Source organism: Dendropsophus ebraccatus, chromosome 6 (genome assembly GCF_027789765.1).
Source record: "Dendropsophus ebraccatus isolate aDenEbr1 chromosome 6, aDenEbr1.pat, whole genome shotgun sequence".
NCBI lineage: Eukaryota > Metazoa > Chordata > Amphibia > Anura > Hylidae > Dendropsophus > Dendropsophus ebraccatus.
Window position 1 is genome coordinate 71,727,130 of NC_091459.1, and position 25,264 is coordinate 71,752,393.

The 25,264-nt window shown below is 44.2% G+C and overlaps 1 protein-coding gene across 1 annotated transcript in view; it reads left to right on the forward strand.

Annotated features, from left to right (window-relative positions):
* The window catches only part of ZMAT3 (zinc finger matrin-type 3), a 41,122-nt gene that overhangs the window by 10,240 nt on the left and 5,618 nt on the right, over positions 1-25,264 (forward strand). Inside the window, exons 2-4 of the mRNA XM_069975164.1 lie at positions 15,506-15,842; positions 19,124-19,231; positions 22,669-22,835. Of these exons, the coding sequence (XP_069831265.1) occupies positions 15,570-15,842; positions 19,124-19,231; positions 22,669-22,835 (548 nt within the window). The 5' untranslated portion in view covers positions 15,506-15,569. The remainder of the gene's footprint in view (positions 1-15,505; positions 15,843-19,123; positions 19,232-22,668; positions 22,836-25,264) is intronic.

Here is a 25,264-nt window from a genome sequence, read left to right on the forward strand (position 1 = left end):
GGAAAAAATGTACCGACTCTGACTCCAGCTTTAAAAAAAATCTTAGAACAATTTAGATTTGAGCTTTGATATGACGTTTATAAGTCTTGCTCATCAATATTTATTATGAGCAACATTCTAATAGGACACTGTCCCTATTACATAAGGGTGGTTATGGAAAAGTTGTCAGTCACTATTCGTCAGTTTGTTTCTGAGCTGGAAGAGTCCATTGTGTGGGGGGAGATCTGTGCTGTTCTCTTCCTGGATGCTGGATGATTGTATATGAGCAGCAGTGTAATATGAAGATATCCTGTGTAATATAGAGGAGGTGGAGAAGACATAAGTAGTGTAGCAGTAATATCTGTCCTCAATGTGGTGTTTTTCTTCAGTGTTCTATGGCTGCAGCTGTGTGTGTGTGTGCTATGGCTGCAGCAGGCTGTGTGTGTGTGCGTACTATGGCTGCAGCAGGCTGTGTGTGTATGCTATGGCTGCATCAGGCTGTATATGTGTATGCTATGGCTGCAGCAGGCTGTATGTGTGTGTGCTATGGCTGCAGCAGGCTGTGTGTGTATGCTATGGCTGCATCAGGCTGTATATGTGTATGCTATGGCTGCAGCAGGCTGTATATGTGTATGCTATAGCTGCAGCAGGCTGTGTGTGTATATATGCTATGGCTGCAGCAGGCTGTGTGTGTATATATGCTATGGCTGCAGCAGGCTGTGTGTGTATATATGCTATGGCTGCAGCTGTGTGTGTGTATATATGCTATGGCTGCAGCTGTGTGTGTGTATATATGCTATGGCTGCAGCTGTGTGTGTGTGTATGCTATGGCTGCAGCTGTGTGTGTGTGCTATGGCTGCAGCTGTGTGTGTATGCTATGGCTGCAGCAGGCTGTGTGTGTATGCTATGGCTGCAGCTGTGTGTGTGTGTGTGTGTGTGTGTATGCTATGGCTGCAGCTATGTGTGTATATGCTATGGCTGCAGCTGTGTGTGTGTATATGCTATGGCTGCAGCTGTGTGTGTGTGTATGCTATGGCTGCAGCTGTGTGTGTGTATGCTATGGCTGCAGCAGGCTGTGTGTGTATGCTATGGCTGCAGCTGTGTGTGTGTGTGTGTGTGTGTGTGTATGCTATGGCTGCAGCAGGCTGTGTGTGTATGCTATGGCTGCAGCTGTGTGTGTGTGTGTATGCTATGGCTGCAGCAGGCTGTGTGTGTATGCTATGGCTGCAGCTGTGTGTGTGTGTGTATGCTATGGCTGCAGCTGTGCGTGTGTGTATGCTATGGCTGCAGCTGTGTGTGTGTATATGCTATGGCTGCAGCTGTGTGTATGCTATGGCTGCAGCTGTGTGTGTGTGTATGCTATGGCTGCAGCTGTGTGTGTGTATATGCTATGGCTGCAGCTGTGTGTGTGTGTATGCTATGGCTGCAGCAGGCTGTGTGTGTGTATGATATGGCTGCAGCAGGCTGTATATGTGTATGCTATGTCTGCAGCAGGCTGTGTGTGTGTGCGCGTGCGCTATGGCGTGCCCCCACACCCACAGTGACCACTCTATATCACTATGGCTGACCACTATATCACAGAGATCTGGCATTGTTAGCAGTGTTTCTGTGTGTATGGTGTATATTAGTTAGAAACATAGAAGATTGTCAGCAGGAAAAGACCACCTGCTCCATCTAGTCTAGTTCTGAGTTGTTCAGGACATGGAGGCTGGAGACTAGCTGCATCCACTGCACACACAGAGGAGAAGCTGCTTTATATCTTTCCTCATTCCCTCAGAAGTCGCCCCAGGATCATGTAGGACATTAGGGAGAAGCTGCTGAGCCAGTGTGATAAATAACTCCCCTGGTATAGGACCATTTATGAAGGAGCAGGAGTCTGAGTCGGTCCTGATAAATTTCAGAAGTCGGAGTTGGAGCTGCGGCTTACAGACTCCACAGCCCTGAGTGGTTCGTACCTACCAAAAATGGTCCATGGAAGGACTAGCAGTAAACTGGCAACAGGGTCATTGATGTGCGTGGGGATTGAACACCATCCTGTCCTTTCCTGCAACTAGTTGGGGTGGTGAGCCAGAGAGTGAAGCACGCAGCCACAAGATCCAGCTACATCTAGTCATTGTCAGGGTCTCAACTCTGACTTTTTACTTATTTCATGGGCTATAATGCATTCGTGACAATGTAAAAATATAGGATATATGCGAGTGAGATGTATTAAAAAAAAGTTAAATAGCTCTGACAGCAAAATGTAAAGGACTTCTCTTTATCAGGGTGTACAGTACTGCGGGAAGCAGAACTATCAAAAATTGGGCTGTAGTGAAATAATCATTAAATGGCATAGAACGGCAGGATTGCAGTGCAAAAAATGCAGAACAGTCTGCAGTCATTTCCAGTCCTCTCACATCGGATGCATTCATTTTGTTCTAGCCCACGTCTGGCCTGATGAGTCATCCGAGATCTCCACTCATCATGTTCCTTGTATTACCCTCATGGGAAGATGGATTTGGTACTGACCTATTACTGATTGCTTTCCCATGTACAAAGCATCCTAGATAGTGTGTAATGGGCTGATTTCATCTTATGTATAAGGAAAGGATGTTCTCACTTTGTGCACACAAAGCACATGCTTTAAGGCAGATGAATACAGTTTGCTATGACCCTAGGTAGTCTGTGTAGTTAATAATACAGCTTTTGATATTCTTACTCTTATATTGGAATATACAGCATGTTTTTGCAAAAAACGGATGCAACTGTGTGCATTCGTTTTGATCCCTTTTTCCCATTGACTTCCATTATTTAAAAAAAAAACTGATCTGTTTTTTTTTATGGACACAAAAACGTGGTCAACCGCATTTTTGTGTCCGTAAAAAAAAATCCTTTTTGATCCATTTTTTTTTTTTTTTTTAATGGAAGTCAATGGAAAAACAGATCAAAACGGATGCACACAGCTGCATCCATTTTTTCAATCGGTTTTTCATCCGGATTGCTAGAACATAGTGTGAACCCAGCCTTAGCAACCAGTCACAGCGGCTGAGGGGGGTCATCACGCTTAGGACCCCTTGTTCTTATTTACACTGAAAATAGTTTTTAAAGAGTCACAGTCATTGAAAATAACTTTTGCCATATAATCAAGCATTACAGAAGTTATTAATTGCAGCCAGTCTCACTGCTGATAACTGCTGTGATCCGGAGATGCCATGCAATCTGTTTCCTGGTCACTTGCTTATTCCATTAGTTCTTAGAAGCTCTAAACTGGCTGAACTGTTTGAATTAGTGAGCGGTCAGACAGTGGATCGCACGGCCACCACGCTCTCTCCATGGCTATAGCTCAACAGGTCTCATTCATGAACTGATGATAAGTTATTTTCAATAACAGAAACAGATTGCTGAACTCAGGGAGACCAGCCAAATGATAACACTGAGGGCTGCTAGTGAAAGCGCTCAATGCAGTGAAATCCTAGGTGCATTGCCCCCTGGGAAACATAAATATGCAAAAGAAGAGCCCGTGGAGCCTTATTGAAAAGTCTCGAAACACAGGACTAGCCAGATATCCCTCCAGGAAGGACCCAGCCAAGGGGTGGCTCCTGTAAGGAAACCACCAAAACCACCATATTAAGTGGCCGTATAAGTCAATGTAATGACAAGGGAAAAACCAAGGCCAGGTATCCATCCACATACGGCGTGTTTCCCCTCATCAGTGTGGAGCAGGATTCTGGCATAGTAGAGCCATAAGAGAAACGGATTGCTGATCTCAGGGAGACCAGCCAGACAACAACACTGCCGGCTGCTAGTGAAAGCGCTCAATGCAGTGAAATCCTAGGTGCATAACGGGGACTCTTTAATGACTTATGGCTGTATGTTTGGGGTCATTTTCCTGCTGCACAATAAATTTGGAGACAGTCAGATGTAGTGATGTCACGATACCAGAATTTTGAGTTCGATACCAATACTTAATTTTTAATTTTGATACTCAATACCAATTCGATACCCAAGTATGAGAAAAAGCTACACCCCCAACTGTTTTTATGCTGTTATGGTCTTCAGGTCTGCACTATTATGGTGACATCAGGTTATGGGCTTTTTATTTTATTTTACTATCTTAGAAATAGTTTACAATTTTTTTTAAAATAAAAGAGTTTAAAAGTTGTCCTACTCTGACTAGTGTGACTACTCTAACCTTTCATGTTTTGCTCTGTATGGCTGTGGTGTGCGGGATTATTTTCTGCACTGTGATCTGCAGTTTTATTTGGTATCATGTTTGTATATATGTGACCTTTTAATCACTTAATGAATTTTTTTGGGGGGTGTGATGTGACCAAAAATCATAGTAAAAATATAGTAACCTATATGTAGCTATCCCTCTCGTAGGTAGCCCACAGAGTAGTCAGCTCCCTGTAGTAAGCACCCCCTCTATAGTCAATCCCCCTGTAGTGCTGCAGACTGGAGAGGTGATTCTGCTGAGGGTTGTAGTACATCAGACAGGAAGTATTCACAATGCTGGGAGTGATGGTGCTTGTAATATTCTGTTAGTTAAGATCCAGATGTCTACAGGTTAGTGTGCCCCAAACAGGAAACATTATGGTGGGAATGTTAGTGTCCCAAGCAGGACTGATTATCTGCTGAGACTTGTGGTGCCCCCAGCAGAGGAGACCCCTTTAATAACATGTCAGGTAGAAGAGGTTAAAAAAAAGAGAGAAAAAGAAGAACAAAGTGGGCCCCACAGGTATACACAATAATAAGAAAGGGTGCTACCGTGTACCCTATACACTAATACCAATGGAACAAAACAAAAAATGACAGAAATATAGGATATATAAATCACAGTGCACACCAATGAAATGTAATTAAAATAGCTTCATTAAGCCGGCTAATGGTGCGTTTACACAGACAGATTTATCTGACAGATTTTTGAAGCCAAAGCCAGAAACAGACTATAAACAGGAGACGGGTCATAAAGGAAAGACTAAGATTTCTCCTCTTTTCAAATCCATTCCTGGCTTTGGCTTCCAGAATCTGTCAGATAAATCTCTCTGTGTGCAGGCACCATTACAAAAGAAATGATAAAAGCAATTAAAATGGTCTGAACGGCAGCAGCCTCATAATGCAGGCTGTGCTACACTACCACAAGTCTTGCCACATGCAAGCCTTTACCTAAGAGGACGATAGAGCAAATCGTCAGAAAATGGATAATGGTATATAACAAAAAAATTCAAATGATATCACATGCAATACTGACAAAATACCACCTGCTAAGTCTATGTCCCCATGTAGTAGTGGAGGAAAAAACTGCACGGGTATCGCCACCACGTCCTGACGAAGCCATAATATGGTGGCGATACCCTAGAGTTTTCTCCTCCACTACTACATGGGGACATAGACTTAGCAGGTGGTATTTTGTCAGTATTGCATGTGATATCATTTGAATTTTTTTGTTATATACCATTATGCATTTTCTGACGATTTGCTCTATCGTCCTCTTAGGTAAAGGCTTGCATGTGGCAAGACTTGTAGTAGTGTAGCACAGCCTGCATTATGAGGCTGCTGCCGTTCAGACCATTTTAATTGCTTTTATCAGGTAGGAGAGATCATATATAGGGGAGGTGGGAGGGGTGGCATAATGCTGTCAGGACGGCCCTGGCCCGTCTTCCTGCTTTGATGAACCTTGGACACACACACCGGAGTCCTTGCCGGCAGAATGGATAAAGGAGGCTATCATTACAGGAGCCGATAGGGTTAAAGACCACAACACAAGACATGTGTGCCTTATCATCCCCTGCACTGATAACCTCCGACCTCCATTCTGAGGCTGCCGGGAAGCTGCGGGACCCTGGTGTGTGTGTGTCCGAGGGTCATCACTAGAACAAAACTGTCCCTCCACCCGCGGACCCCCTCACCCTGCGGCAGGCTGCAGTCATTAGCGGAGGGGATCTGCTACACATAGTAGCCGACCCCCACTGCTTCTGGAACAGGTCAGATGCTGCTGTCAGTGGGACAGCGTCAGCTACAGCTACATAGGCGGCACATGCGATCGCTATGTGCCGGCTATAGCTTATCACTGCTGTGAGCGGAGGGAGGGGAGGGACGGAGGAGGTGACACCAGGGGGCAGCACCCAGAGAACATGGCCAGTGCTCAGTTAGCCGCCGGCCATGTTCTCTGCTTTCGATACCAGGAAATCCTGGTACCGAACCGTATTTTTGCCCGAAGTATCGATAGTAGTATCGATATTTCGGTGCATCGTGCATCCCTAGTCAGATGCCTACCTGATGGAATTGCCTGTTTTTCTAAGCATTGGGGGCACCATTTATCCTGACAAAAGACCAACTTCCATTTGGTAAAATGCAGCTTTAAACTTTCAGGTAACATCCACAATGCTTCACTTTTGCATGCACACACTGTTCTCCAGGACTTTAGCAAACAAACTGCCTTCTGTTACAGCCAAATATAAAAAATTGACTCATCAGACCAGAGCATCGGCAGACATTTTTGTGCACTCCAGCTCCTATATTTTTCTGCTTAGTTGAGTCGCTTGAGTTTTAGTTGAGTCACTTGCTTCAACATTGGAGGCTTTTTGGTTGCAGTTCATTTTGGTCAGACTTCTCTGAATAGTTAAAGCTACTCTGTACCCACAATCTGCCCCCCCCCCCCCAAACCGCTTGTACCTTTGGATAGCTGCTTTTAATCCAAGATCTGTCCTGGGGTCCGTTCGGCAGGTGATGCAGTTATTGTCCTAAAAACAACTTTTAAACTTGCAGCCCTGTGCCCAATGGCAGTGGCTTGGAGTATCTGTGCCCAAACTTTGCACCACCCCTCACTCCCTCCTTCCCACCCTCGTTCCTATTGCTCTGCAGTGAACACTGAACAGGTGCATTAACAATCCAGCCCATGTGCCATGCTGACACAGGTAAGGGATAGGAGACAATCTGCCTGGAACATTCCTAATGATGAAGAGGGCAGGGAGGAAGGATGGAGAGGTTGTGCCAGCCTAAGGGCCCTTTTACACAGAAATTTAATTTTACACAATCTGCCAAAGATTTGAAGCCAAAGCCAGGAACAGACTATAAACAGAGATCAGGTCATACATGAAAGCCTAAGATTTCTCTTTGCAAATCCATTCCTGGCTTTGGCTTCAAATCTTTGGCAGATAATCTGTCAGATAATCTTTCTGTGTAAAAGGGCCCTTATGCATACACAATCTAGGCCACAGCCGTTGGGCACAGGGCTGCAAGTTTAAAAGTAGTTTTTTTTTTAGGACAATAACTGCATCACCTGCCGAATGGACCCCAGGACAGATCTTGGGTTAAAAGCAGCTATCCGACGGTACAAGTGGTTTGGGGGGGGGGGGGGGGGGGGGTCCAGATTGTGGGTACAGAGTCGCTTTAATGGGTGTGCCTGCGCTGAAGGCACTGCTGGACATCTACTGTTTTCAAAGGGCATTGAACATGTGTCTTTGTTCTGCTTCTTTGGCAGCCTCAAAGAGAATGAATTGAATGCCAGCTGTGATCGCCACACAGGAGCACTGAAGGATTCATTCATTGTAGAGTGATTGTGCCCCTATTCTTAGGATTGGTGGGGGTCCAGGCAGTTGGACACCCTAACAATCCACTATTACCAAGCATGTGAAGTGCTTGGTGTAACGGTAGTGTATCTGGACTTCCAGAAGGTCTGATGTACCCTCTAGATTTCTACCCTTTATTACACTCCTGAATGCAGAGGATAGACTTAGCTGCTAGAGGGGACCATGTTGCTTTTTAAGAGGTCCCAGTGTGGGTATTGGCCCAGAAGAAACTGACGTGGGGCACCAAATGTCAGGAGGAAGCAAATCAATGTCCAGGAATAAGTTGTGGGCAAGCATCAGTGTACTGTAATGAGATACAGGCAAGGGTCAAGACAGGTGGCACATGTTTAGGGTCATCAGTCCGGATCAAGCACAGAATTCACTATACAGTACAGGTTTAAGCAGACTAAGGAGACGGCTCAAACATATGATTCAGGTAGCTTCTCAAAACACCTTCACTATGGAATACTCAAGCACAGGGGAATGGGTGAAGCACCCTTAAAGTGGTTATTCAGCACTACAAAAGCATAGCCACTGTCTTCCAGAGACAGCACCACTCTTGTCTCCAGTTCAGGTGTGGTTTGCAATAAGGCATTCAATTCAATGGAACTAACTTGCAAAGCCCCAACCAAACTGGAGACAAGATTGGTGCTGTCTCTGGAAGAAAGTGGCCATGTTTTTGTGGCGTTGGATAACCTCTTCAGATCCTGCAGACCAGAATAGACGGAGGACAGATTTGCAGTATGCGTGCACTTGCCCTTTAGGTAGCATGGAGAGCACACAAATACACACCCTGCAGGCCAAACCAGGAACCACAGCAGGAGAAGAGGCAGCATGGCAGTGGCCAACGTGAGGGAAGGAGGCACAGACTGAGAAGTGGTGGTGAGTGACCAGGTTGTCAGTGGAAGCTGACCACATCTAGAAACTCTAAAGGCCTCATTCTCACATATATATTTTTGCAGACGATTTTTTCTCTCCGCAATCTGCAAAAAATTGTCCTTAGTGCATCCATTATATCATCCGCATAGTGCAAATTTTTTGCGGATCCGTAAAAGTGGAAAGAGAAATCGTCAAAATAATGTCACTTGCTAGAATTGTGGATGCATATTTTTTGCAGATGTTACAGAGGTAATGGATTCAATAGACTTCTAGAAAAATGCCCTTTTCTTTTGCAGGACAGAGCGTGTCCATTCACTGCGGTGTGAATGGGTACATAAATTACAGATCTGCAATCATGGACAAATTTTGTGGATGTGTGGCTAGGGCCCACATTTTCTTACTATATTTATCCATAATTGTGGCTCCAAAGTTTTAAACACATTTAAAATCACCCCGGACAGTCCCCTCGAACCCACCACACCCCACCCCCGCATACATACCCCTGCCATATGTCCGCCATATCTCAGCAGAGGGGGTATGCATGCGGGGCACTGTCCAGGGGCGGGGTGGGTTTGGGTAGGGCTGGGCGGTATACCGCAAAAATACCGATACCGTCACTGGCGTCGGTTAACCGACCTCAACTTAGCCAGGACGGTATCTGCGGTAATTTTGTGTTTCCCAGAGAGCTTCTGCACGCAGTCGCGGCGGCGTGAGCGCTGCACGTTATGTGCAGGGACGCCGGAATCAGAGCGGGAGGTGGAGGAGCAGCAGGGCCCAGGTGAGAATGCCCGCCCCCGGCACCCGTCCAGTGTGAGCGCCCGCCCTCCCCCTGTCCCATCCGGCGTCCCTGCACACACAGGACATTAACGTGCAGCGCTCGCCGGGAGGGGGAGTTGGGGGAGCGGCACCAGTCCTGTCCGAGCGCCCTTCTCCTCCGGCCGGCGAGCGCTGCACGTTAATGTCCTGTGTGTGCAGGGACGCCGGTGTGCGCGCGGGAAGTGGAGGAGCAGCAGGGTCCAGGGGAGAATGTTCCTGAGTGATCCTGTCCTGTCCGGCGTCCCTGCACACACAGGACATTAACATGTGCAGCGCTCGCCGGCCGGAGGAGAAGGGCGCTCGGACAGGACTGGTGCCGGTCCCCCCCCTCCTCCCGGCGAGCGCTGCACATTAATGTCATGTGTGTGCAGGGACGCCGGTCAGATCTCAAGGTGGAGGAGCATATGCATGCAGCTCCCTGTATACCAAGACCCCTGCCCGCCCCCCTGTGTACCCATCCACCCCTGCCCGCCCCCCTGTGTACCCAGCCACCCCTGCCCGCCCCCTGTGTACCCAGCCACCCCTGCCCGCTCCCCTGTGTACCCATACACCCCTGCCCGCTCCCCTGTGTACCCATACACCCCTGCCCGCCCCCCTGTGTGCCCAGCCACCCCTGCCCGCCCCCCTGTGTGCCCAGCCACCCCTGCCCGCCCCCCTGTGTACCCAGCCACCCCTGCCCGCCCCCCTTTGTACCCAGCCACCCCTGCCCGCCCCCCTGTGTACCCAGCCACCCCTGCCCGCCCCCCTGTGTACCCGGCCGCCCCCCTGTGTGCCCAGCCACCCCTGGCCGCCCCCCTGTGTGCCCAGCCACCCCTGGCCGCCCCCCTGTGTGCCCAGCCACCCCTGGCCGCCCCCCTGTGTGCCCAGCCACCCCTGGCCGCCCCCCTGTGTGCCCAGCCACCCCTGGCCGCCCCCCTGTGTGCCCAGCCACCCCTGGCCGCCCCCCTGTGTGCCCAGCCACCCCTGCCCGCCCCCCTGTGTGCCCAGCCACCCCTGCCCGCCCCCCTGTGTACCCAGCCACCCCTGCCCGCCCCCCTGTGTACCCAGCCACCCCTGCCCGCCCCCCTGTGTACCCAGCCACCCCTGCCCGCCCCCCCTGTGTACCCAGCCACCCCTGCCCGCCCCCCCTGTGTACCCAGCCACCCCTGCCCGCCCCCCTGTGTACCCAGCCACCCCTGCCCGCCCCCCTGTGTACCCAGCCACCCCTGGCCGCCCCCCTGTGTACCCAGCCACCCCTGGCCGCCCCCCTGTGTACCCAGCCACCCCTGGCCGCCCCCCTGTGTACCCAGCCACCCCTGCCCGCCCCCCCGTACACACCTGCCCACCTCCCCGTAGAGGAGATAGATAGATAGGAGATAGATAGATAGGAGATAGATAGATAGATAGATAGATAGATAGATAGATAGATAGATAGATAGATAGGAGATAGATAGATAGGAGATAGAGAGATAGGAGATAGAGAGATAGGAGATAGAGAGATAGGAGATAGATAGGAGATAGATAGATAGGAGATAGATAGATAGGAGATAGATAGATAGGAGATAGATAGATAGATAGATAGATAGATAGATAGGAGATAGATAGACAGACAGACAGATGGAGTGATAGATAGGAGATAGATAGATAGATAGATAATAGATAGATAGATAGATAGGAGATAGATAGATAGATAGATAGATAGATAGATAAATAGACAGACAGACAGGAGATAGATAGATAGATAGATAGATAGATAGATAGATAGATAGATAGATAGATAGATAGGAGATAGATAGACAGACAGACAGACAGGAGATAGATAGATAGATAGATGTCTAAAAGCTTATTACCTATACCACTATTATTTTTAGGCAAAGATAATCTGGTTAAAAGGGTTCTCCAGAATTAAAAGAAAAACAGCATAATTGTTTTCTTCCAAAAACAGCGCCACCCCTGCTCTTAGGTTGTGTGTGGTATCACAACTTGGCTCCATTCACTCTAGTTGAATACCACACACAAACTGAGGACAAGAGTGATGCTGTCTGTGGAAGAAGGCAGCTATATTTTTCTAATCTTAAGCCCTTTTACTTTTTTGCGGTTCTATATTCCAGATGTAGAAGCCTCTTACACTGCTCTTTATTCTTATTCACTATCAGATAGAGAGATAGGAGATAGATAGATAGATAGAGAGATAGGAGATAGAGAGATAGGAGATAGATAGATAGATAGGAGATAGATAGATGATAGATAGATAGATAGATAGGAGATAGATAGATAGATGATAGATAGATAGATAGATAGATAGATAGGAGATAGATAGATAGATATAGATAAAGCAGCAAGAGTCCGCAGCACACCAGCATGTAGTGAAGAGTGGTTCATTCCATCAAATAAGGTGCAGGATACGACGTTTCAATTCACTTCAGAATCATTTTCAAGCATGCTTATCTCTTCACTATATGCTGGTGTGCTGCGGACTCTTGCTGCTTTGGATTTTGGAATCCCCTGCCAAAGGCCTTTCTGTGTTCAGCACCCTCTACTTCAGCCTTGGATGTGCGTCTGTCACGAACGATAGATCGATATCTTTACAGCGTGTCAGTGCAGTGCCATCTACAGCCCCCTATAATGTACGTCCCTGTACTGTCACCTGTATATACTATATACCCATCATATATACTCTGGGTACCTATAGTACATAGCTATATACCTGTATATACACGTCCTGTAGTGTGCACATAGCTGTATACCTGTATATACACGTCCTGTAGTGTGCACATAGCTGTATACCTGTATATACACGTCCTGTAGTGTGCACATAGCTGTATACCTGTATATACACGTCCTGTAGTGTGCACATAGCTGTATACCTGTATATACATGTCCTGTAGTGTGTACCTAGCCTTGGGTTGCTGCTCATTGAGTTACTGTACTTTTTTTAACTTTATTGAAACAAACTATCCCCAGTTTGGCACGGCCAAGTGGGTGTGGCTTGTAAAAGGGGTGTGGCTTACAAAGGGGGCGTGTCATAGTTATCATCCAATTATCGTTACCGCAGCTACATATGCGATAAACCGCGATATTGATTTAGGCCAATATCGCCCAGCCCTAGGTTTGGGGTAGCTGCCCGGGGTGACAGGTTCCCTATAAGGCACATTTTTAATTGGCCTATTCACATTGTCTGTGCCACAACAACGAAGGACATGTCCTAGTATGGGCTGTAATTGTGGCACATATTCTAATGATAGAAGTCATTTGGAAAATCCGCTATTTTTACTGATTTGTTATTTGTATGTATGTAACATCGGTAATCTTTGCAAAAAATATGGATAACCTTAATTTATCACGTTCCCATTTTTGTAGCTCTGCAAAATAAAGAAATTAGTCTAGGGTTGACACTGCGTTTCTACAGTCTGTTTTTGCAGTCCATTTTGTGCAAAAAACTGATGGAAAACTGATGTATTTGTGTGCATCCGTTTTTCCACTGACTTCCAAAAAAGGATCAAAAACAGATCAAAACGTATTCGTTTTTTTAACGTACACAAAAATGTGGTCGACATTAAATCGTATGAATAAAATGGACTGCAAACAGTGCAGTGTAAACCCAGCCTTACGGATGTACTATGGACACATTTTTTGCAGAGTGTGGACATAATATGCGGTTCTGAAAAACTACTGAATGTGTTAATAAGGCAAGATAATTATAAATATAACTCTGGACAGTACAGACAGATTGTAAATCCAGACCAGTAAAAAAAAATATGTTGCAGAATGTAACTGCATAGTTAATAAACTTTTTTTGCAGTTTGCTGAGTACATGAACACTGTTACTACAAATAATTTTGACAGGTCATCAGGCATATCAAAAGTAATTGATCACCGTGGGTCTCACTGCAGAGACTGGCTGTGACCAGGCAATCCACTGCCTGGCTGGCCACCAATTCCGATCTTTCCATGGCTATATCTTCTGATCAGAGCAGGATTTAGCAGTAAATGATAGCATGTCAAAATTTATTTGTAGTGACGGGTATGCTTTAAAGGAGAAGTCTGGCAAAAACTTTTATTAAAGTATTGTATTGCCCCCCCCAAAAGTTATACAAATCACCAATAGACCCTTATTACGGGAAATGCTTATAAAGTGCTTTTTTCCCTGCACTTACTACTGCATCAAGGCTTCACTTCCTGGATAAAATGGTGATGTCTAAAACATAAGCTAAGAGGGACATTTATGAACGCTGCTCCACTGGCGTATACCTTTGAGAAGGCGCAGATTTGCCCCTTCTCCCTGGCATACGCCAGCCTTATGACCGGATGCCGCATCAAGGCGGGGAGGAGTTGTGGCCTCCTCCCGCACCTGATTTACCATGATTTACAGCAGAAAATTTATGACAGAAATCCATGCATACAGCAGGCGCAGGTCAGGCTTGATTCACTTAGTGATGTGCATCTCTTTTTGAATCTGGCGGGACAATTGGGGGCTGGGGCTAATTTAAGACCAGCGTATTAGTACACCGGCCTTCATAAATGTCCCCCTCAATATTTTCTCTGGTTAAATGCCAATTACAGCTCTGATCCCATATTAGTTCTGTAGAACTATGCAAAAGGGGTTTGCATCCCTATATAAGTGGTCATATTTGATGTTCAGGAGCCTAGGACAGCCTTATGATCACAGGTGTGAGATGCAAAGTGGCAGGCACATTGACAATCACCTGGCTGTTTTATACAGCATGGAATCTGCTCACTTTGCCACTGAGTCTAGGAAAGCCATAGGGCTCTATGGGGCTAGTGGTCGTCCACTAGCTTTCCCAGAGATGAAAATGAAGACATGGATACATACAATTTGTAACAACCTCAGTCACTTTTTTGTCTAGTAAATGCTATTTATAAATGTATGTCTTGGGCTAATAAGTGACCCATAGAATATAAGAGAACAGATTACATGGAAAGGCTGTAGACATTTTTGGTGTAACCATGGCAACTGTTAGGCTGATGAGAGAGGTCAGTGTCTGGAGGTTGGGAACAGGAGACGTCTGCAAATTAACCAAAGTTCTAGTCCATCATTTTTGACAGGTCAGAATTCTTGTATAGGGACAATTAACATCATTTTCTCCCCCAGTACTTCCCAATCTGTGCTGAGAAATTGTCAGAGTGGTTAAAGGGCTGTCCAGGATTATAACAGCAGTAAATGGTCAAAAATCTAAACAAACCATTTCTTATTTGTTTACTCCCTCACCACTGGCTCTTATACACTGCGCACACACAGAGGAGGAATCTACGTCTTCATCGTACACAACCAGCAGAATTGGGGACATTATAGGGCAGTACTGAGCAGTCTACCAGTTAATCAAGCCCTGGGTTGTGATCTGATAATTAAAGTTGTCTCATGTGGTCTCTTTGCAGTCTCTATTAATCTTCCTAAATTCACTTCCTCACCCCTTTCTATAGACTTAGTGAGCCCTTTTGTAAATACAGGACAAAATTGATATGTGTTTTCAAAGTGAGCAAACATTTAGCGGTGAAGAAATTTGAATAGGAAAAAAAAGAAGCATTTTTCTATGGTATATTACACATTTTCTTACATTTGCTTGTACTATAGATTAATGCATAGTTAAAGTTAAAGGAGAAGTCCGGCGAAAATTTTAATTAAAGTAAATTGCATTTCCCCCAAAATGTTACACAGCTCTGGGACATCACCATTTTATAACGGAAGTGAAGCCTTGATGCAGTAGTAAGTGCAGGGAAAAAAGCACTTTATGTGCATTTCCCTTATTAAGTGTATATTGGTGATTTGTATAACTTTTGGGGGGCAATACAATACTTTAATAAAACTTTTTGCCTGACTTCTCCTTTAATGCAACCATTTTGGTTGTGAAACTTCTGGGAAACTTCATATGGGCAGATTATATTAGATTATGAGATTCCCAACACACAACATTTCTACAGATGGGTGCGAATATGCCCTAAGCTTTTGTGCTCAAGTGTTCCCCTATCTTAAGTTTCCAGGACAGGAAGTAGCTGTCATTTCCATTGTCAGGCTAATAACCCCTCATGGGGCTGATTTGTAAGGCGGTATACCAGGGCTTCCTATTTCTTTCTTTTTTCTTCTTCCCAGACAGTCACACTCAAAGGACCATGGTTTCTCCCATGTTCCTTTGTGCTGGCAGACAGAAAATAACTGGAGGCCTTTGTTTTAATAAAATGTAGAAGTGCATTGGTATACTTTAAAAATAACTATTTAGCATATCTGGAAACACGCTTTATGTATTTAATATTGTCTCTTATGTATTTCTTTTCTATCTTTTAAGTCATCTTCACTGCTGCTGGCATAGAAACTTCATTCAGTACTGACTTTGCATAACACTAGAGCAAATGATTGTGTTACAACATGCCAGACTGCCATCTCAACCAGAGCCATCTGCCTTTCCATCCACCATAGCAATGGGCAAAAAGCAAATAGTACTACCTGTACAGCCTCATTCAGACAGCAGACTTGTCCTTGCCTCTCCACCTCCTTCTCTGGAAGTCATACAGGATGAAGCTGTGGAGCAAGATCCGTCCTTGGAAGACCTGTGTAAACCACTCTCTTGTAAACTGTGTAATGTTACTTTAAACTCGGCACAGCAAGCTCAGGCACACTATCAGGTAAGGGGAGCAGGTTAGTTTTGATTTATCCTTTTAATGTTTTTCCATGTATATAAACTGTATGTTTAAAGGGGGTTATACAATCTTTAAAAATTATTTGAGTAAGATTTGTCGCTAAAGTTGGCCATATATAAAATATTTCATAAGGACATTTCCTGAGGAGTTCCAGTTCATAACTGGAAACATAAGCATTGTTTATTCTAGGATAACAGTACCCTAAGTTAAAGGGATCCTGACCTCTGCTTTTTGATACCTAAACTATGATTCACTTTAAAACGCATGGATGTTTCAGAGTGGTTGTAATCTTTAGAGCTTCCAGGAATGGGGTAACTAGCCACACATTTAGTTCTCCGCCCCAGTGGCAATGAGTCCATGAATGACACATTGCCCTATGTGCATATAGGGAGAGACATGTCACTGAAGGCCGACAGGTTGGAGGACAGACACCAGGGATTTCTCTGATAACCATCAGTTGGAACGCTAACAGTAATCTGACTATCATCCTTCTTCAGCGGCAGGATTTGCATTCAAACTCCCAGTTACTCTATGGCCCATTGCTAAAGTGAGCTAAAGCGTCCGCATCTGAATTCCCTGCTGCACACAATGGAGCGTGCGGCCGGAGTCGCACACTCCATTGTGTGAACTGACAGGGTTTTCTGCGGCCGCTATTCAGTTAATAGCGTCCGCAGAAAACTGACATGTGTGTTTCTTGCAGTGCTGCTAGGGATCCCAGCCGGAGTGTATACTATGTATATACACTCCGGCTGGGACTCCTTAGAAGGCAGCACTACGGAAGTTCCGTAGTAATCACAGCCGTTGTTACTACAGCAGTGATTATTACGAAACTTACGCAGTGGGAACATGGCCTTAAAGTGTAAGGCGACACCTATGATAAAACTGGAGGCAGATAATACAGGATCCTCCATTGACAATGGGTGATGGTCACAGCTCATATCCTCCCCCTACCTACTCATGGCTTATAGAGCATGCCTGGGACAGTCTCCCATAGAATTCACATCAGGAGTCACATTAGCTCAGTCAGATTGCTTTGGTCCATATGGATGCATTAAGGCACATCTCTGAATGCTGCTTAAAGGAGAAGTCCGGCCAAAATTTATTTTTTATATGTTATTACTGATGGAAAGTTATACAATTTTCTAATGTACATTAATTATGGGAAATGCTCATATACTGCTATTTCCCTTAATTTAGTGTATCAGGAAGTGTTAGAATTATCTCTGAAGCAGTGACGTCACGACGAATGGTGTAATTCCTATGGAGTGTCCAGCAGGGGGCGCACTATATATATATAGAAGTCAATGAGTACCATTGACTTCTATATATAGTGCGCCCCTGCTGGACACTCCATTTGAATTACAATGGATGTGTATGTAAATGTAATATACAGTGTTTTTGATTGAATACATTTATGAAATACTTTGGGGAGCACGTGTCCTTGCTCCCCAAAGTATTCCATAAATGTAAGCAATCAGTACATAACAGTAAGCCCGCCGAACTGCCGCCGTCCGCCCGCCGCTACCGAACGCCAACGAACACCCGCCGCTCTGGACTACACTAAACTACTACTCTCCCCACCTGCTCATAGCATGCGCAGGTGATGGGAGAGTAGTAGCTGGGTTATATCTCCGAGATCACCGCCGCTGATGCCGCTCATCACTGCAGCCATCATCCCCCTCCTGCTGCTTCCTTACTCTATCTGATGGCTGACTCCCCGCCCGGCCGCCGGCACGTGTGATCGGAGAGCGGCGGCTGGGCGGGGAGTCAGCCATCAGATAGAGTAAGGAAGCAGCAGGAGGGGGATGATGGCTGCAGTGATGAGCGGCATCAGCGGCGGCGATCTCGGAGATATAACCCAGCTACTACTCTCCCATCACCTGCGCATGCTATGAGCAGGTGGGGAGAGTAGTAGTTTAGTGTAGTCCAGAGCGGCGGGCGTTCGGTAGCGGCGGGCGGACGGCGGCAGTTCGGCGGGCTTACTGTTATGTACTGATTGCTTACATTTATGGAATACTTTGGGGAGCAAGGACACTTGCTCCCCAAAGTATTTCATAAATGTATTCAATCAAAAACACTGTATATTACATTTACATACACATCCATTGTAATTCAAATGGAGTGTCCAGCAGGGGCGCACTATATATAGAAGTCAATGGTACTCATTGACTTCTATATATAGTGCGCCCCCTGCTGGACACTCCATAGGAATTACACCATTCGTCGTGACGTCACTGCTTCAGAGATAATTCTAACACTTCCTGATACACTAAATTAAGGGAAATAGCAGTATATGAGCATTTCCCATAATTAATGTACATTAGAAAATTGTATAACTTTCCATCAGTAATAACATATAAAAAATAAATTTAGGCCGGACTTCTCCTTTAAAGGGGTTATCACCCCTGAAGTTAGAAAAATGTTTTTTTTTTCAATTTTATTTCACGAATAAATAACTTCTTTCAGTTTCACAGTATATTTTATAGAAAAATAAGGAGTCTTGTTATAAAGTACAGTTGTTGTCACAAAGAAAGACCTCATATGAGTCTGTAGGTGAAAAAATAAAAGAGCTATTGTTTTTTTTAACATGAGGAGAATAAAAACAAAATCGCAAAAATGAAAATTGGCTTGGTCACTAAAGGTATGGTCACACTATGTTGTTCTTGAGTAAAGAACAGACACTGATTGCAATGGGAGTTAATGCAATGACGACCGCTGTGTTCACACAGCATTATGTTCTAAAGAACGGGAGTTAAAATAATGTACCTGCCTATTATTTCCGGACACTGTTCATGTGCCTATTTGTTTTTGTGTGGGTTAGTACTGTTAATGTGTATATGTAATGGGCATGTGTGTATATGTGTAAACTGTGCACCTGACACACCTTCCAGTTCCCGGGCTGTCTGCTTTCCGCTGTCAGCGTTTCTACAACATCCGCTGACGTGCTGCGACTATAGAAAATGACCAGTCAGCTTAGACTCTATACTGTCTATGCTGACTGACCATTTTTGAGCAGTTTTGTTATTTATATTTCCCCTCTAAATGATTTTAGATTGTTTTTCAATGCAATTGTACAAATTGGCTCACATCGAGGGTGGATACAAATCTAATATCATTTGTCTTGTTCTGATTTTTGTACATGGCAAAAACCTGGCCTTTTAACACAGTTGTGTAGACGTTTTATATCTACTGTAAATCTCTTGGAATATGTGTTATAGATGTATACAACAGTGTACAGTACTTATAACAAAACCTTTGAATATTAGGGCAAAAACCACAGCAAGAAGTTACGGAATTACTGTGCGTCAAGTAGTTGTCCGGCCTCCTCAAGACACACTTTACAAACAGAATCACCTGGATCATCTTCACCAAATGTAAGTGTCTGGTTAGTTATCATTACCTGGCGGGTTATTATGTGAAGTTACATAAGTATGCATTGATGAGTGACCACATTAGTGTGTTATACAGTAATTTCCACTTAAATGACTGGAATTTGACCTGTGTTTTTGTGCCCCTTACACAGGGCCGTATTTACTACTAGGCACCCGTGGTCCGGTACCTGGGGCAGCACCAGGGGGAAGAAAATTCTTCTTTTTTTTAGTCTTCCACCTCCCTTTCAGACTTGCCAGGAAATCTGGTGTCTTTTCGAGGGGATGGGGGTGGTATTGGTCAGGTCTGGTATAGCGGTGTTATCCGGTCCCAGTATGGTGGTATATTGGTCAGGTTTGGTATGGCGGTGTTATCTGGTCCCAGTATGGTGGTATATTGGTCAGGTTTGGTATGGCGGTGTTATCTGGTCCCAGTATGGTGGTATTGGTCAGGTCTGGTATGGTGGTGTTGTCCAGTCACAGTATGGCGGTATCGTTCAGGTCTGGTGTGGCGGTGTTAAATGTGACGCCTGGAGCTATTACCTACCAATCTACCAATCCTGTGGTGAGAATTCCTTCAGACAATATGCAGACTGCTCTAATCATTGATTCAATGTGGAAATTTGTTTATGTTCTAAGCAGTTTAAAACCATGAAAAACACGATTCAGACAATGTTTCTACGTGTAGAGCAATTCATGTGGCCGAAACCACATTTCCATTTCTTCACCAGGATAATTGGCCATACGCCTATTGGTTACCGCATGAGGGACTGGTTTCGGCTGCATGTGGTGACGTACAGTAAATGTAGGAACGCGGCCTAAGACTGATCAGATATCAATATGATGTTCAGAAACTAGAAAGTCATGCTAATTGGTGTGTAAAGATGGGGCGTCTTCAGATTTAGTGCCTAGGTTAGCACCAGCTGTTAATACGGCCCTGCCCTTAAACAAGGACTTTATTCAAAAAATGACTCTTTAAAATCTTATTAGGAGGCTATGAGCCTGAACCTGACCTTGAGAGGACCTGTTATGACTCTCGCCCTGTCTGACTTAGTATAAACTTGGGGAGCCCATGAAATAACAATTCTGGATTTTTTTCTTAGGCTAGGTTCACACTACGTTTTTGCGGTTCTTTTTTTTTTCAGAAAAAAACAAAACAAAAAAAAACATGCAATTGTGTGCATCTGTTTTGATACACTTTTCCATTGACTTGCATTATAAAAAAAAAACGCTTTTTTTTTTACCCTACACAAAAACGTAGTTGACCTACTTTTTGTGTCTGTTAAAAAAAATCTTTTTTTTTTTTTATAATAAAAGTTAATGGAAAAAATGATCAAAACAGATACACACAATTGCATAAATTTTTTTCCTTAGTTTTTACAGTTTTTTTTTGCAAAAAACGGATTGCAAAAACATGTGAACCCAGCCTTACAGCTCTGTTGTGAGGCTGTGTGTACACCCTGGTTTGCTCAGCAACACATTTGCAGTAACTTGATATGTAGGATATGTCAAAAGTTATTGATCGCATTGGTCCTCTCACTCCTGAAACCTGCTGGGATTCTGAAATACAGCTGGGAGGAGCGTGCAGGTGTATATCGAGATCACAGCGGGTCTCAGGAGTGAGTCTGAGGACATGTCAAAGTTACTGGAATTGACAGGGATGCTTTAAAGTCTAAAAGCAACATGAACTGAGCCCAGAAAATAATCCTTTTTTGTTTCACCAGCTACATTAATGTCTGAACAAGATGCAGCTCATCTTTTAGGCATCCTTTAATAAATGTATGCTAGAATATATGTATAAGAATTCTTGAGATTATTTGCTCTCTTCTTAAGAGTGAATGTCATTTCCATACATAGAACTAAGATCCAGCACTGCCCACTGGAGGGCGCCTAGACTTCACTTTTGAGTTAGTAGAAAATGATTCTGCATATTAGGCTGCTTGGCATATAACCACTACTCTCACTGTATTGATGTTCCAGTAGACTGACTCAGAAAGGTCCTGCTGACTGATGTAATAATGCGGGATGAATTCTGGTGGCTTGGAAGTATGCAGCAGCAGCAGCAGCCAGTCCTAAGTCTCCTGATGTTCTCAGGATCAGACATCTTTAGTGTTTGTTCTATGGCCAATGACAATACGTTGTCTGATAGCTGACATCTAGAGAAGGTAGCAGTCAATACCATCTGCTGGATGTTTGTTTTAAGCACCAATTAATCTTTCAGTAAAGTAATATTTTCTCATTTTGCTTTCCCCCCAGCCCATCTAAAGTAGTTACTGTATGCCCTATCCTCATCTCAAGAACCTGGACCCTAAAATACCTGCAGAATCAGTGACCTAAGCATTCGTGATCGGCCAATAGAAATATTTACAGTTGCCCACAAAAGATCAAATCAGACGACTGATCACTGGCCCTTTTACATGGGCCAATTATTGGGTGAATGAGCATTGCTAGGAATGCTTATTAGCTATAATTGGCCCATGCACCGATTGCAGTCTGTATACTGTATATTATCTATCTTTCTGCTTCTCCTCCTCTATATACTATGATGCTTAGTTTTCAATGTGATAGGGCCCTCTTTAACATACTCATCATGTCTGGCCAAAGATGCATGTCTATAAGAAGGCTGGCGGTGATAGCTGCCAGCATTTGTACAATGACTATTGTCACCTGTATGTTCAATAGAAGCAATTTGGTCCTCTATTCTTAAAGGGGTTATCCAGCGCTACAAAAACACTCCCACTTTCTTTCAGAAACAGCCCCACTCTTGTCTCCAGCTTGAGCGGGTTTTTGCTGCTCAATTCCATTGAAGTGAATGGAGCTTAATTGCAAACCAGACCTGAACTGGAGACAAGAGTTGTGTTGTCTCTGAAAGAAAGTGGCCATGTTTTTGTAGCACTGGATAACCCCTTTAACGTTTTGGGTGCCATTTATATGGTATCAAGGCACCTACTAATGTAGGTTCATTATTATATCTGGCAGATGTTCTCATTAAAAGGGGTTATGTCTTGAATAATTTTTATGCCAAACGTCATAAATAATTGATATTGTTCAGTAATTTCTAGGATACAAACATTTTTTTTTCCTCAAACTTGCTTTTCTTTGCCCACCTTGGTGCTGCTGGGTGTGGACTCTTGATAGAATCCCACTGCTTCCCATAATTTGGTCCCATCTTACCTTGAAGAAGTCCTCTCTGCAGTACCGCCATGGTACTGCAAAGTCCTTAAAAAGCAATTTCTGTGGGCTTCTTAGTAGTGAGGTGTCCACCAGCACCCGGCCTATTAGGTTGACGTGCACCTAGCTATAAACTTTGAGTCCCATTTGAGTTAGTATTGATCCTGAAAGCTATGAATAATTCTCATGGTAAGCTTTCATTTCTTTGGAAATGTAATAAACAGTATGATGATTTAGCTCTAAAATGCAAGTTATGTGTGTAATTCATTCAGGTGGCTGCTCCAAAAAGTGGGGGGCGAGTGATTCTTGCTACTGAGAATGACTACTGCAAACTATGTGACGCCTCATTCAGCTCTCCAGTTGTTGCTCAAGCACACTACCAAGGAAAAAACCATGCCAAAAGACTGCGTCTGGCTGAGACACCAGCTAATGCCTTTATGTAAGTATAAATTAACCATTTCATAGAAGCTGCGTTTTCCATTATTTTCCTTACCAGAAGCCAGATCAAGTGAGGAGCTAGGGAGTAAAGTGCTCGGCTGTGCATTTCAACTTGCTTCATCTCGAGATCAGTGGGGGTCTCAGACCCTGACTGTCCAAAACTCACTTGTCTGTGTAACATGTCAAAAGTTTTTTTTTTCAAGTGACTGTATTGCTTTAAAGCAATGTAAGCCAACCATCTCTATTACCTAATATACACATCGGATGACTGATTGGGGGACGGACCCTTCTGACTTTATGACTGTGGCTTCTTTACACAGAACAAAGGGTTGAGCATTTTGAAATCCTCCATTAGATCGTCTGCAGACAAGGTCATAAAGGTGAAATGTTAAATTGCTAAAGAAGACCTCAATGTATGGCCTGCCACAGTGGGCCTCTAGTATAAGAGTAAAAATCTAGACATAATGTATAGTACCAGTCAATTATTTGGACAACGCAGATTATTTTTCACTGTTTACATATATTTGAATAATAATAAACAACCAATAGTAGATGATACAATTCAAACCATCCTATGTTTTAAGAGCTTGGTACACACTTGCTGTTCTCTCAGCAGACCTCAAGAGGTAGCCAACACCGTAGACAGTGTATGCTATGAATGTCACCTCCAAAAGGTGGCATCAGAGAGCTACTTTGCATATGTCTCTTCAGAAGCCATTTGGTGGTCTCTTTAAGGAGAAATATTACTTGATTAGTACCACAACTCAGGCCTTTTAGTGAACCAGCCATTGCCCTTCTCTGTAATGACGAGGGTCAGCGACCCGAAAACAGCGGTCACAGCAGCAATCTGGGGAAACCACACAGGTTGTGTAAATCACCAACAGTGTCATCAGTGAAGGACCTCAACGCCATCAGAATCTTCCGCCATGCTTCATGATGAGACGCACAAATCCACATGACATCTGTTGATATTTGCTGCATCTAACAGAAACACGGCCAATCAAGCCAAAAATCCCAAATTTGGACTCCATTTTTTTTTGTCCAAGCAAGTCCCCATTTCCCTCCCTTGTTATTGGATTCCTTTCTGTCTTTGTACCATGGATGCCTGATTCACACAGTCTTCTCTGAGCAGCAGATGTTCAGATTTTTCTTCTGCTTGAACTTTAATGTCAATGTCTGGTGACTTGATTGATGATTTCTAAGGCTGAGGACTCGAATATACTTGTCCTGTGCAGTAGTATTACCTTTCAGTCTGACTTTCCTTGGGCGATCCTCATTAGAAGATGTTCGATACATCATGTATTTGCTTTATTAAATGTATCTAAATGCCAAAGCTGTGTCAGCCACATACACAGAGAGCAGTTTTGGAAGTAGACATCTCTATACATTGTGTAGTGGTTCTCCTGGGTTACTGTTGCTGTAACCTGTTCTCTGTGTATACCAGTGCTACAGCTCTGGATTGTCAGGTGGCGAGTGTCTTGGGGCAGTCAATTAAAAGTCTGGTTAAATACCTTTAATGGCCCATCCTACTTTGCCGACACAGTTGTGTGACATAAAGAGGAAACGTTCCAATAAACTAGAAAAGTCCAAGAGCACATTGTGGAAGCAACAATCCAAATGGCTACTAGGTTTCAAAGTGAGATACACGCTGAAAGGCACACTATTCTTGTGGTGGGCACTATAGACTCAAGAAGAAGGATTCCTACAGCACCCGTGACGAAGAAACGTGAATTTATTCACATATCAGGGGACAGGGGTGCAATGTTTCGACCCACGCATAGGGTCTTTGTCAAACATGACAAAGACCCTATGGGGGGTCGAAATGTTGCACCCCTGTACCCTGATATGTGAATAAATTCACGTTTCTTCATCACGGATGCTGTAGGAATCCTTCTTGAATGAAGAAGAAACGTGTCACAAATAAGTCTACACTACCTAAGAATTAAACAATTTTTATTTTTATATTGTGACTTTATGTATTTATGGTCTTATTCATGCTGGTGGTTTCAAGTAGGCTACATTTCTTTGTAAAGTGAAATCCAATAATCCAGACAGTAGAAAGGTAGTCTGGCACTTGTTTCCAAAGCAGCAGTGCATGACAGTGGTGAATTTCACAAGGCCAGAACTAGGAGAATCAGCAGAAGGATATTCTTCTTTCATATACAAATCCATTAAAGTAACATTCACAAATTGTGTATTACAATATTATTGTGGGCTGTTTGCCCTTACAAGTAGATTTTGTATATTCTTTAAAATTTGCCACCTACCTATATATACCAAAAATATATAACCATGCCATTTATAGATTGGTGGCTTATTCAGAGAATAGGCCATTAATGTTGATGACACCTGGTGCAGCCACCTTTAGTTACAGTAAATGGGACCTACGCTGCACTAAGCTGGCGCCACCACTACAACGTAAAAAGAGCC